This window comes from Coregonus clupeaformis, chromosome 30, assembly GCF_020615455.1.
Source record: "Coregonus clupeaformis isolate EN_2021a chromosome 30, ASM2061545v1, whole genome shotgun sequence".
NCBI lineage: Eukaryota > Metazoa > Chordata > Actinopteri > Salmoniformes > Salmonidae > Coregonus > Coregonus clupeaformis.
Genome location: NC_059221.1, coordinates 25,550,961 through 25,564,409, shown reverse-complemented (window position 1 = coordinate 25,564,409; position 13,449 = coordinate 25,550,961). Strand labels below are relative to the sequence as shown.

The 13,449-nt window shown below is 39.9% G+C and overlaps 1 protein-coding gene across 1 annotated transcript; it reads left to right on the top strand.

Moving 5' to 3' along the window:
- Nucleotides 1-1,687: 1,687 nt before the first annotated feature.
- Nucleotides 1,688-4,387, top strand: LOC121546167. The gene is made up of 2 exons (XM_041857230.2): nt 1,688-2,761; nt 2,848-4,387. The coding sequence occupies exons 1-2, from the start codon at nt 1,850-1,852 to the stop codon at nt 3,301-3,303; spliced, it is 1,368 nt and encodes a 455-aa protein (XP_041713164.2). The 5' UTR covers nt 1,688-1,849; the 3' UTR covers nt 3,304-4,387.
- Nucleotides 4,388-13,449: the final 9,062 nt, after the last annotated feature.

Here is a 13,449-nt window from a genome sequence, read left to right as displayed (position 1 = left end):
TACAATATTTTGCCATGTAAATGAATTGTTGATCTGGAAGTAAGTATAGCCTATTGATCAACGTTTTCAAGTTTGAGTTTCAATCAAGGTTATTGAAAGCAACGTCAGCACAATAACTGTTCGTCGGGAGCTTCATGAAATGGGTTTCCATGGCCGAGCAGCTGCACACAAGCCTAAGATCACCATGCGCAATGCCAAGCGTCGGCTGGAGTGGTGTAAAGCTCGCCGCCATTGTACTCTGGAGCAGTGGAAACGCGTTCTCTGGAGTGATGAATCACGCTTCACCATCTGGCAGCTCGACAGACGAATCTGGGTTTGTCGTATGCCAGGAGAACGTGTAGTGTCGAGTCAATGCTGCTAATTATTGCTGTGAAACAAAGAGTCCGCTTATGGGTGATTCTTTAACTATGGTACTTTTCTTGTCCCTGGATGAAATAATAAAAACTAAAAAACATTTCTTCTTTTTTGTTTTTGTCATACTTACTCCACCCTAAGAGGAACTTATAAAAAATGTATCATGGCTCAATCATTCTTTTTATTATATAATATGAGGCCTTTTATGCATGGTTTTTACTGTTTTCCCTCTGTCCCTAAGCCAGACTTTGTATCTTCAACCTCGCTTAATTCTAAATTAAATATTTAAATAATGTAGATTTCAAGTACAAATGATAAAATACCATTTATTTCAATTCTACATATTATATATTGTGATACATATTCACATTTTCCTATATTTTTCATAAATAGAACCCTTGTCCCTTGGGGTCACTGTCATTTCCACCACACTGTACAAAATAGAATCCTGGGATCAGTGTTTTAGGTTTGTATATTTAGTAACCATAGCAACAGAAACTCCACAGTGGAACACATGGCTGGATGAAATGGTGTCCTCTACAGGGGGTAATGAAAAGAAGAAAAATCAAGGTAAATATGAGTAAAACTGAGAGTATGTTTATTGGTCGTCATTTCCAAACAGCTCATATTTCACATGGACGTAAAAATAACTGGATACATTTAATTTAATAATGTGTAATTTGTGTATATTTAATGCTAACTCTAAAACTAATATTAGCAGGCTAACATAGCATGAGATTTTAGAGGGAAAGTGGGGAAATGTAATTTCCACCACAGTCATTTCCACCACGGTGTTCATTGTGGTGGTAAAGACAGGTTGTGGTGGAAATTACATTGTTCGTGCTAAACAGCAAATTATTTGGGCTATAATACTGATACTAAATTCAAAAACAGTTTTAACAATATTACAATATTGTTGGTAAATAAGAGAACAATAGATAAGTAGGTTTGACATGATGTCTTGGCTCTTTCTTTAAGATGGCAAGCAATACCACAGCACAGAGGTCAAGATCATACAGAGAAAGAATAAAATCAGATCCACTTAAATATGCAGAGTCCCTCAAGAAGGACAGAGAAAGATACCTGAAGAAAAAGCAACAAGGTGTTGTTAAATCTGTGACAGAAATGCCGAAAAGAGAACAACGAAAAATGAGAAGACAGTGGCGAATTTCTCAACGAAACAGACGTAGGAAATGGAAAATGGTCTCAGCAGTGAATAGTTTCATGGCACATACAACACCACCACCATCACCAGACAACATGAGTGTTAATGCAGAAGACATCCCTGAAACACCTCAGCTGTGTGAGCCTACACCAGAGAGAACTCCCACAGAGGAAAAGAGGGAGAAAAAAGGTTGCGAAGGCAAAAGCAAAGGTGTACAGAGATCTTAATGACATTAAACAAAAGCTTGAGGATGCCCTCAGAAAAGTTGAAAAATACAAAAAAAGAAGTAATCGACTGAAGAAGAACCTGGGGATCCTAGAGTCACCTAAAATGAAAACAAAGCAACAGATGCAGCAAGAAAGCAAGCAATTAAAGAAGACACTCCTATTCCATAACACCATTATGTCAGAAATAAGAAAAAAGTATCAGAATGTTGACAATCGTAAAGCTCGGCAACTGATCTCCAAACTTGTGGCTGGCAAGATCTTAAAAAAATACCACCTGGTCACCATGGCCAAGAAGGAGTTTGGATTCTCTACAAAACTAATCAGGACAAACATGACAAGGGCCGACAAACTCAAATACAACAACATAAAACACCAATATCTGTCTTTGAGAGCACTAAAAGAAAAGATTGACGAAGACAGTATTGTTCTACAAATTGACTTCGCAGAAAATTACATGTGCAAATTTTCCAATGACATCCAAGCGGTCCATTTTGGCGATTCCCACCAGCAGGTAAGCCTCCATACTGGTGTGGCTCACACGAAGAATGGTGTTGTGTCTGTTTGCACCATTAGTTCCTCAATGCGCCATGACCCATCTGCAATCTGGGCTCACCTCAAAAAAGTGCTTCCCTACCTCAAACAACAAAACACAGCTGCAACCACCCTGCATGTCATAAGTGATGGCCCAACCACTCAGTATAGGTCAAAAAATAACTTTTTTTTCCTGAGCAAAGTACCATATGAGCTAGGATTCAAAAAGGTGACCTGGAATTTTCTGGAGGCCGGACATGGGAAGGGCCCAGCTGATGGAATTGGTGCGGCTGTTAAGCGCCAAGCAGACTCGCTTGTGGCCAAGGGCATTGACCTTCCAACTGGAAAAGTATTGTATGAACAACTGCTTAACCAGCAATCAACTGTCAAGTTAATGTACATCACTGAGGGGGAAATTGAAGAGATGGATAGTCTCCTTCCTGATGACCTGCTGACCATCAAAGGAACCATGCAGATACATCAGGTATCACACATGTCACTTTTGTTATGAGAGTTTAACATTTTTCAATTTATATCTCCACAGTATTCAAATGCACTTTGTTCTTTTAGATTGTCTCTACAAGACCGGAGGAGATTTCTTGGCGAGTTCTCAGCTGCTTTTGTGCAGATCCCCATCCTTGCCAGTGTTTTGGTCTCAAAAAAGTCAACATACTGGGAGCACAGAACATGGAGACTGCATTGGGATCACCAAGTTCAAGCACACTTACCAGCACATCTCAACCCATCATAGACCTGCATGAGGGACTGATTGGAAGTTGGTGTGTGGTACGGTATGATGGGGATCCTTACCCTGGCATTATACAGGATGTGGACCCTGAGGGTTGTGCTCTGGTGAGAACCATGAGTCATATTGGCAAAAAACAAGTTATTCTGGCCTATGAGAGACGATGTTATTTGGTACCGGCCAGAAGATGTGATCAGGCTGGTCCCAGAGCCTCAACCAGTAACAAAGAGGCATGTGATGGTGGAGCCAACAGTTTGGAAAGAAATATGCTCTGTTCTTGACCATGAAACATAACTGAACCTCTGGCCCATATGAAAGTTTGACAGATACAGTATTTAGCAAATACAATGTCTATTTAGTCAGATTCAACTTGTTATTCCACATGATTACGTTTGACAGTACATGGATTTACGATATAACACACATGACAGTAATGTTTAAGTACAGAGTGTTTGCTCTGGTTCAGCATAGGCATATAAGTTTTCAATTTCAAAATATATTGCCTATTTTATCTGTTATTCAACTGGTTATTTTAAGGTTATGTTAAGGTAATGATGACATAAAGGGTTTGCTCTAGTTTGTACTAGTTTGCTCTAGTTCAGCATGTAGAAAACAGTGAAGAAATGATTTGCTGATTTTTAACACAAATTCATGTTTTTTCATTTTTTGGATTGTTTTTAATTTAAAAATATTGGTGATATGTTTTGTTCACAAATGCTGTTGCTTATTGATTTGCTCTGGTTCACCACATAGAGCAGTAGAAAATTTGTTTTTAATTGGAAGTTGCCTATCTGTCATTTCCGCCACACACTGTCTCTTCCGCCACGCCAAGTCATTTCCACCACAACACATATTTTAAAGTAAAACATATAAAAAACATACAATCAAACCAACTATATTCAGTGGTGTTGATAATTGTGCAGTTAGGGCTAAGATTTGTGTATACACTTTGAGAAATATATGATTTTGAGCTATGATAAGAAAATGAAATGTTCCATTGACCTAGTTTTAGGTGTTTTTTAGTGTAAACATTGTAAAATCTTTACAGTTACATTTCTGAAAAAAATTATAAATTACAAATTTGAACAGATATGTGTGTGCTATTTAATCAAATATATTTATAACAGAAGATATTTCATTATTTTCTCTTAAAAATACATGTTTTGTTATGTGATGGAAATGACCGTTTTCTTGGACTGTCAGATAAAAATGGCAAAAAATATATATTAGTAAATACAAATCATCACAGCCAACTTCAGGGAAGGTTTCCAGACAGATTGAGAAACCAACTGATACTAAAAAATTGTTTGTAGAAATGTTTTTATTTTCTGAAACTGTCTAGCTCAAAGAGTACCATAGTTGAAGAATTACCCTTATACTGTACTTTGATTATAAGTTGTATTTATATCACAAGATTTCAGCATAAGTTTACAGACGCCTGCAGTGTCTGGAGAACAGTGTCCCAAAATAATATGTCTGTTCTAACGTCCTTTGTCTCTAGCCTATACTTATAAGATATACAAAAATATGGGTGGCTCCCTCTACTGTCCAATCACCTGTCTCCAACGAACAGGGGTGTCACTACAAAATGGCTCCCTCTACTTTAAACATTAACAAAGTCATACTTCTTCATGTACCATATTTCCCCCCTTCGAGACTAACTAAAAGTCTTGAAAACAAAAAGAATAGGACTAGGACAAGTAACAATTTATCTTATTGAGTATCTTTAACAATAAACCAAAAACACATTTTTCTATGGAGTGTAAATATATTTCTATGAAATATGAACAAATATTTATGAAGTGTGAATACATTACTATGAAATATGAACAAATCTTTATGGAGTGTGAGAGCGAAAAACCTGTCTGGCAGCCTTCTTTCCAAATATCCATCCATCAATCAAGACAGTACAATTCTCTCACGGCCCCTCTGCCCCAGGCAACCACCTAGGTACTCCAGATCAATTCATAAATCTTTATCAATGCATTTGAAACTATGATGCAATTAAATACACATGAAAGCACCAGCAAACAAAATACTATCCAAAATGTCCACTCTCAGGCTGGTCCACCCTACAGTGGATCTCTATCCCTGCCTAGACTCCATGTCCCTAAGCATTCACGAAATAAACAAAAACATCTAAGATCCCCACATGTATTCAATAACATCAAATATCATTCTACAAAAATTACATACATATTACACATGCAAATATGTCTATATTTCATTGCAGACACTGGAATGTAGTCCACTACACTTCATCTCCTCAGCAGTGTCGACTTCCAATGCATCTTCGATGATGGAATTGGAACATTTCCACACCTTCCTTGTTCCATCTCCTCCAGTCCCTTCATATTGTCTTTTCATATTGTCCTTGTTTGAGCATTTGAATCTCTACATATTCCCCCATTTGCTTCTGGAAGAAAATAAAAGACCAAACAGTATCTTTTGCAAAACAACACATTCAAATTAAAACATCAATATCAACTAAGAATATAAAAATGATATAGAAAATGATATATAAATGAATCACATTGTATTTCCCCCCTTTGATTCATAACAAAATACTAAAATCACACTAATATTGAAAAACATTTGAAAAATGATAAGATAATCAAAATGGATATTTATCCATCAATACTCCATCCAGTCCCACTTGTCCATCTTCATCCAGATCAGGAACAGTCAACAACGGCATCTGAGTGTTGTCTCCAGGCATCACTACTCCAACCCATCTAAATATCATAGCTTTCGCAAAGGTCAGTAACAAAGTACAAAAGCAAAACATCACACACAGCGCTATCAGAGCTGCAACTAAAATCTGAACCATCACTGCTCCCACTGGGCCTAACTGATCTTGCAACCAAGTCTTCGCTGACCATCCAGCACCTTCAGATCTACCAAACGCATCCCTTATATTCTTCAATGCATCTATAACACTAGTGATATTATCGGAACTATCTGGGATCAAAGTATAACAATCATCCCCCGTCAGATTCATAGCCAAACATAAGCCACCTTGTTTTGCTAAAATATAGTCAAGAGCCATGTCATGTTTCAACAGCGTCAGTCTGTGACTTCTTTGAGTATTTGACAGAAGGTTAAACCCTCTTATTGTTTCATTTGCAAACCCCTGCAAAGTATAGGTAATATTATCAATATGATCTGCCAAAATGTTACACCATACCATGGAAAAAGTCCCAGTCCCCACTTCTCTCCTAGACTTATCCTCCAATGGTAGGCTTCAAGACTATGAAATGTCGCCATGTCTCTTTTCACCCTATTTCCAAACCTAGATTCAGATTTATCTGTGTCCGGTGCTACCCCTCTTTTAATGGTAAAAACCTCATATGGAAGCTTCAATGTTGACATGTAACAACATCCTGTCCATCCATAGGGTAAGAATATATATGCTTTATCACCACAAACCCACCAAATATCTCAAAAATTCCCAATAGTCACATTGCCAGGCAAAATCTGATCTTCCACCATCAAAGTCCTGCTGTTCTTACTAACGGGAACATAAAAAGTAACATTATATTTCTCATCTCTAACCTTATGTTCATGCTTACCCAACGTCATCATATAATCATCACAATCTGATATTCCCATGAACATACCCTTTCCATCATATGTTTTATTAGAACAAAAACAACTTTTAGCCCTCACTGGTTTCACCTCCAATGCTTCAGGGTTCGCTGTTAACTGATTTTCCTTCCCATCTAACAAATTCACATAGGGTAATTCATTTAACCAAGAACACCTAAACCTAGGCTTAAACAAATGTTTTGACAACGACATTATTTTATCTGTTAATGATTGTTGCTGATACAACAGCCATGATAAAGCATAAGATTGACACGTACTTGATAGAGGTTGAGCGACCGTCTCTAAAATGGAACCCCACGTGCCTGGTGCTGGAATTCTCAACAGACATGGACCCTCAAGATTCCTCACTTATCTTACAGAATGAGTTAACTGTTGGAACCAAAGATTCCTACATGCCCATTCATCTTTAATCTTCAAAACAGAAGAATCAAATCCATATGCCTTCCATTTAGTTTCTCTTTTCCCTAACGAGCGGTATTGATCAGATGTATCTTCCGATGTTCCGTTGAAATCAAAGAACTCATCCTGTACCTCCATGATAGTATTCTGCACTATTTCAGATGAATCTATATTCTTCTCTACCACCATCTGCTCTCCTATTTTAACCCTATCCTTACTACCATTGACAGCACTCTCCATCCGTATCATAAACTCCTGAGTCACTCTTGCTACATCCTTTAATTTCAGAAAAGTTGTTGTTGGTGTCTGTGTCATACTTCCTACATTTGTTATTGCCGTTGTAATCCCTTTCAAAGTTACCATTAAAGTAGTGGATTTAGTTGATGTATTAACCCCCTTAACTATTTCTAGTGGGAAAGCTACCGATATCCTCTGTGTATTATTTACTGTTGGAGTGGCTACTGTAATATACTTCTCCTGAACTCCTTTGGTGACTGTGGAAGCTTCAACAGACTTCAACTCTTCCATTATAAGCGTCACTTTACGAATTACATAGCCTTTTAACCAATAATTCTTAACCGGAACAAATTTTAATGCTTGCACTAGATAAGTACACATATATTCTCCCTGATCTTTCTCTGTAACATTACGCAAAATAAGTGAACAATCACTCATAACCCTCTTCCACTTCATATCGTTGTACAAAATATACTTCCTTTGACTAGGGGGCACAGCTTCTACATCTGGTCCTGATAACAACACTTCTTCTCCATAATTATCTCTCCATGTGGGAGGAACGTCCCCTCCCCCACTCCATCTCTCACATCTACAAGGAAGATGAGCTGTATCACCCATCCTAACCCTAATAACAGTCTTTTCCTCTAAAATTGGTGCTGGAGCTATTGGTTCCCTTGTAATCAAATGCGATATATTTATGGCTTTAATAACTATCAATGTTGAAAGAGTTGAATTGCTTCTCACTGTTGTTTTAATATGCTGAAGTGTTGATGTCATTGTTGTTACTTCATCCATTCTCCCTAAAGCTTTGAACTCTTGACTTGTATTTCCATCTATCACCACTAGTGTCACTACATTAACTCTCAGTCCTAACTCTAATCCCTCACTTTCAACCTGTTGATTATAAAAAATACATTTATAATCACCTTGATCTTCCTGCTGGGAATTGTAAATATAGATACCGCAATCACCCTCAATCTTCATTCTTCTCTCATCATTCAGCAACGCATACTTTCTCAATGCAATTGCTTCTAACAGATCTAAACTCCTGCCATATCTATCTTCCCACTGAACTCTAAATTTCCCTTCACCACTGTTCTCTCTCGTGCACTTACATGGGAGCTGAGCTGACTGTCCTAGAGTTACTTCAACCCTAGTTTTCGTAACGTTTTGGTCTGACTTTTCTCCTAACTGGTCTAGGCCTACTTTGTCTAACTGAATCACTAGCTTCTCCTGTAACATAGTTGCCCTTGGTGATCTCTGCTGCTTCACATTCCACTGAAATATTCCCTGTTGCTTTTGGGACGTATTGAAAATCAATTTCCCCAAATCCCCTTTCCTTTCCATCCATTGCATAGTCATCTCTGGCATCATCAGAAGTGTAAACATTATCATCAACGTTATCCACAACATTGATAATCTCTCCTTCTTCCTGTTCTCCCCTATCTCCATCCTCTCTCTCTGCGCGTGGCACCTCTTCTCCAGGTGCTTTAACACAATGTGACAAATGATACCACGTAGGAGACCCCTTAACCTGGACAGCTGTTCCAGTACTACGAACCACTTCAAATGGTCCTTCACGACGTTCGTCATACCACTTCCTTCTGAATACCTTTACGAATACCTTGTCCCCAGGTTGTACTGTATTCCTCTTTTCCTCCTCAAGCTCCTCCTGCACCTCTTCTTGTCTTTGCCTGTCAGAAACATATGTGGACAACTTTTTATGAAAATTGGCCATATATGTGACGTACGCTCTCATTTCATCTTCCAAAAGAGCCAAGTTTGGACCCTTTCCGCTTGTTCGCAAACAAGGCGTAGGCATCCTTCTTCCTGTTACCAACTCATGGGGTGTCATACGTAGATCACGCAACTCACTTGAGCGACACACCATTAGTGCTAAAGGAAGCGCCGCTATCCAGTTTAGACCCGTATGCTGACAAATCTTCACAATGCGATTTTTTCAAGACACCGTTCATTCTTTCACAAATCCCTTGACTTTGTGGGTGATAAACTGCTCCAAGACGTTGCTTAATTCCCAATTTTTGCAACATCAATTTCACTGATTTATCCACAAATTCCCTCCCATTATCTGAGGATATTCGATCGGGTAATCCCCACCTGCTTATGACTTCTTTACACAAGAACTTGGCAACCGACTGAGCATCTTTCCGCTTGGTTGGACAAGCCTCCGTCCATCGTGAAAATCTATCTACAACCACCAACATGTATCTTTTCCCCATCAACTGGTTTTATCATATCAACAAAGTCAATAACCAACTCACGACCTCTTGGTGTAGGAATGTAACCCGGATGAACAGTTACACCTCTTCGAACATTATTTTTCAGACAGATTGTGCACCTTCCTATCATATAGTCAATTTGTTCAAACAAATATGGAGCCCAAAAACCATATTCCTTTGTGATCTTTCTTTTAACCTCCCCCCTTGCAACATGAGCTAACCCATGTGCTTCCTGAATCATCAGACCTAAGAGGTCTAGAGGCGCTACTATCAACCCCTCATGGTTTCTCCAAAGACCAGTAGCATCTTTGACCGCTCCTCGGTCTAGCCATAGCTGTTTGTCGATCATAGAAGCAGCTTCCTGCATCAAAATCACATCCTTAAGCGTAATTTTTTCTTCCAAGTCCACTCCATGAGTGACCAGAAAAACTTTTCCCAATTTTTCCGCTCCTGTGACGGCTTTTGCAGCTTCATCAGCAGCTTTGTTCCCTTGTGTGACTTTTGACACATCTGTTTTGTGAGCTGCACACTTAGCTATCGCTATCTCTTTAGGCTTCATCATAGCATGCAACAGTTTCATTATTTGCGCATGATGTTGTGTCGGAGAACCATCCGTTTTCTTAAACCCTCGACCTTTCCATACTGCCCTAAACAAATGACATACACTATGTGCATATGCTGAATCAGTGTATATCGTCACTCGCTTTCCTTCTGCTAACAAACATGCTTCTGTTAGGCCCACAAGTTCACCAAGTTGTGCAGACGCAGGCTGTGGTATTACTTCAGGCTTTTCCACAACAAATCCAGTTCCTCTGCCTTTAACTACTGCATAACCAGCACACAATTTATCTCCCACACGATAACAAGACCCATCAGTCCAATACTCCAGGTCTGCCTCACGTAATGGAAAGGCTTGCAAATCTGATCTAAGCCTCGAATATCTCTCTGCTTCTTGGACACAATCATGTGGCTCACCATCCTCTGAAGTTGGCAAATTCTCGGCTGGATTTACCGTATCACACCTCACTAGGGTGACATCTTCCTGCTCTAAGAGCCTATGATAGTCTCTGAGCCTAGGCATAGTCAATGTATATTTCCCATAGTTCAGAAGATTTCTGAGACTATGATGGGTAAGAATTGTTACTGGGTAACCCATCGTGACCGATGATGCTTTGTCATATATTGAATATACTCCCACCATTGCTCTGTAGCACAGTGGTAACCCTAGTTCTACCTCTGAATAAGCAGTAGAGTAGTAGGAAATAGGCTGAGGATTCGTCCCTGTGCCTGTCGGCTGACAAAGAACTGCACATGCATATCTACCTCCAGTAGAAGTAGACACATATAGCAAAAAGTTATTTGAGTAATCTGGTAGTGTAAGTGCAGGTGCCTCCTGCAACCTCTGTTTGATCGTTTCAAATGCCACATGGCCTTCCTGTGTCCAGGAAAGATTGCTATGGAGTTGACCACTCCCAGTACCCCTAACCATAGCTCTCAAAGGTGCCATCAAACTAGTATAACCCTCCACCCAAGCTGAGGAATAACCAGCAATACCAAGAAATGTCATCATCTCTCTGACAGTTCTAGGCTTCGGAGCCTTACGAAAAGTTTCCACTTGACTGTCCGAAATGTTTCTGTGGCCATGCGTTATGTTTTGACCTAAATACACAACCTTCTCCTGGCAATATTGCAGCTTTTTCTGTGAAACCTTATGCCCCTTTTCTGCCAATACCTGTAGCAATTTAATTGAGTCTCTATGACATGTTTCCTTATTTTGTGAGCAAATAATTATATCATCTACGTACTGAATGACAGTGCTGTGCAATATCTGATCTATCCCTACCAAATCATCCTTCAGTACTTTATTGAAGATATGAGGACTATGCCGGTACCCCTGTGGCAAACGACTGTACTCATAGAATTGTCCCTTATATGTGAACCCAAATAAATCCTGACTCTCCACACTAAGTGGAACACTAAAAAATGCACCACATAAGTCTAACACCGTAAAATGTGTCGCATCAGGAGGAACTTGGGCTAACAAGGTATGAGGGTCTGGCACTTCTGCTGGAAAGTCAGTCACTACCTCATTTACTGCTCTCAAATCATGAACCACACGATAAGTTCCATCTGGTTTTTCCACAGGCCACAAAGGCGTGTTACTCCGAGGGTTTTTTGTTGTCCTTAAAACACCTGCTTTCGAAAGTCCTTCAATTTGTGGTTCAATCCCTTGGATTGCTTCATCTTTCAATGGATACTGATTTTTCCATGGAGGTCTGGCTCCTGGTCGAAGTTCAACTTTCACAGGTTGGGCTGATTTCACAAGTCCAATATCGGTACTGTGTTGAGACCACAACCCTTCTGGAACTTGTTGCAACATCTCCTCTTTCATAGAGTCTGAATCCATCTTCATATTGCAAATAGATTCATGTGTCATCCGTACAGCTTGTGGCTCTCCTTGTCCTTGAGCCGAAATCATTATTTTAAGAAATCGTTGATCTTCACTCCTCCAAATCGCCAAATTCTCTTTCATCGGTCTGAAAACAACTTTCTCTGCTTCTGTCATCATTTCTCCTATTTGCTTCTGCTCATAGCCTTCCGAAACCAACAAGGTAACATGTGGCACACTCTTCTCAATCTCAAATTCTTTATTCAGATAATCGTCCGTGTTTATCTTCATAGCTGCTCCTTGTGGTCCTAAAATAATGCAACTTGAGCTAAGTTGAACATTCTTCGGTTGATGACTCAACCATTCCTCTGAGTGTGGTTGGGCAGCATTCTTGAAATACTTGAGCGTACAATGGAATGGATATTCCGGAAGCCTCGCATCCGGCATATTTGCAACAATAAATCTCTCCCATATCTTAGCCTGCTTCATAAAATCTTCACTGAGATTTCCAATCCAGAATACTGAAGACGAATCCATCTTTGTCATCATCAACTCTGTGGTCCTCTGTAGCTCAGCTGGTAGAGCACGGCGCTTGTAACGCCAAGGTAGTGGGTTCGATCCCCGGGACCACCCATACACAAAAATGTATGCACGCATGACTGTAAGTCGCTTTGGATAAAAGCGTCTGCTAAATGGCATATTATTATTATCAACAATTGGTAAACCTTTTCCTTTGGCACTTCTACCAGACAGCCGTCTGGTGTACATCTTATTGTACAGTTCAACTTACACAATGCATCTCTTCCCAATAATGCAATAGGTGTATGTTCTGATACCAGTATGGGTATTGTAATTTTCTGATTTTTATAGCAGAGCTCAATTGGTTCCGTAAGAGGAATCAGCTGTTTTACTCCCTCAAATCCGATTGTCCTAATGAGTTGATTGGACATAGGGAGATGTGTAGCATCTTCAGGCCGAACACAGGTGAACGCAGCTCCGCTATCCGCCATCACTTCCAATGGTCGGTTGTTTATTTTCACCTCAATTGTAGGATCTTTTTCCGGTCCTGATGCTACCAGCTGACACCCCGCTTTCGGATCTTCTAGGCACCCCTAGAATCCTTGCTCCGGACCCCTATAGGGGTTCACCTGTCCTCCAGATGATCTTGACTTGCCCCTGTATCTTCCTCTGAAATTCCCTCTGATGTTTCCTCCTGACCCATTGCACTCACGGGCATAGTGACCAACCTGTCCACAATTATAACACACATCTGGAGATTGCTGGAAGTATGGCTTAAATCTTCCTCCTCTTTCTAAGCCTTCTCGTCCTCTTCCTCTCCAATTCTGTGTCTGTCCAGAAACTGGCTGTGGATATGAAACAACTGGTACCGCCATTGGTGGCTGGTACAATTGCGGTTGGAACTGGTCTGGTTGAAGCTGTGGCAGTGATTGTTGATTTGGTGCACACTGATTCTGCATAACCAAAGCTTGTTTCTTCTCCTTCTTATTCTCCACCAGTTGTATTTGATTGAGTTTTCTGAGAGTTTCTTCGTC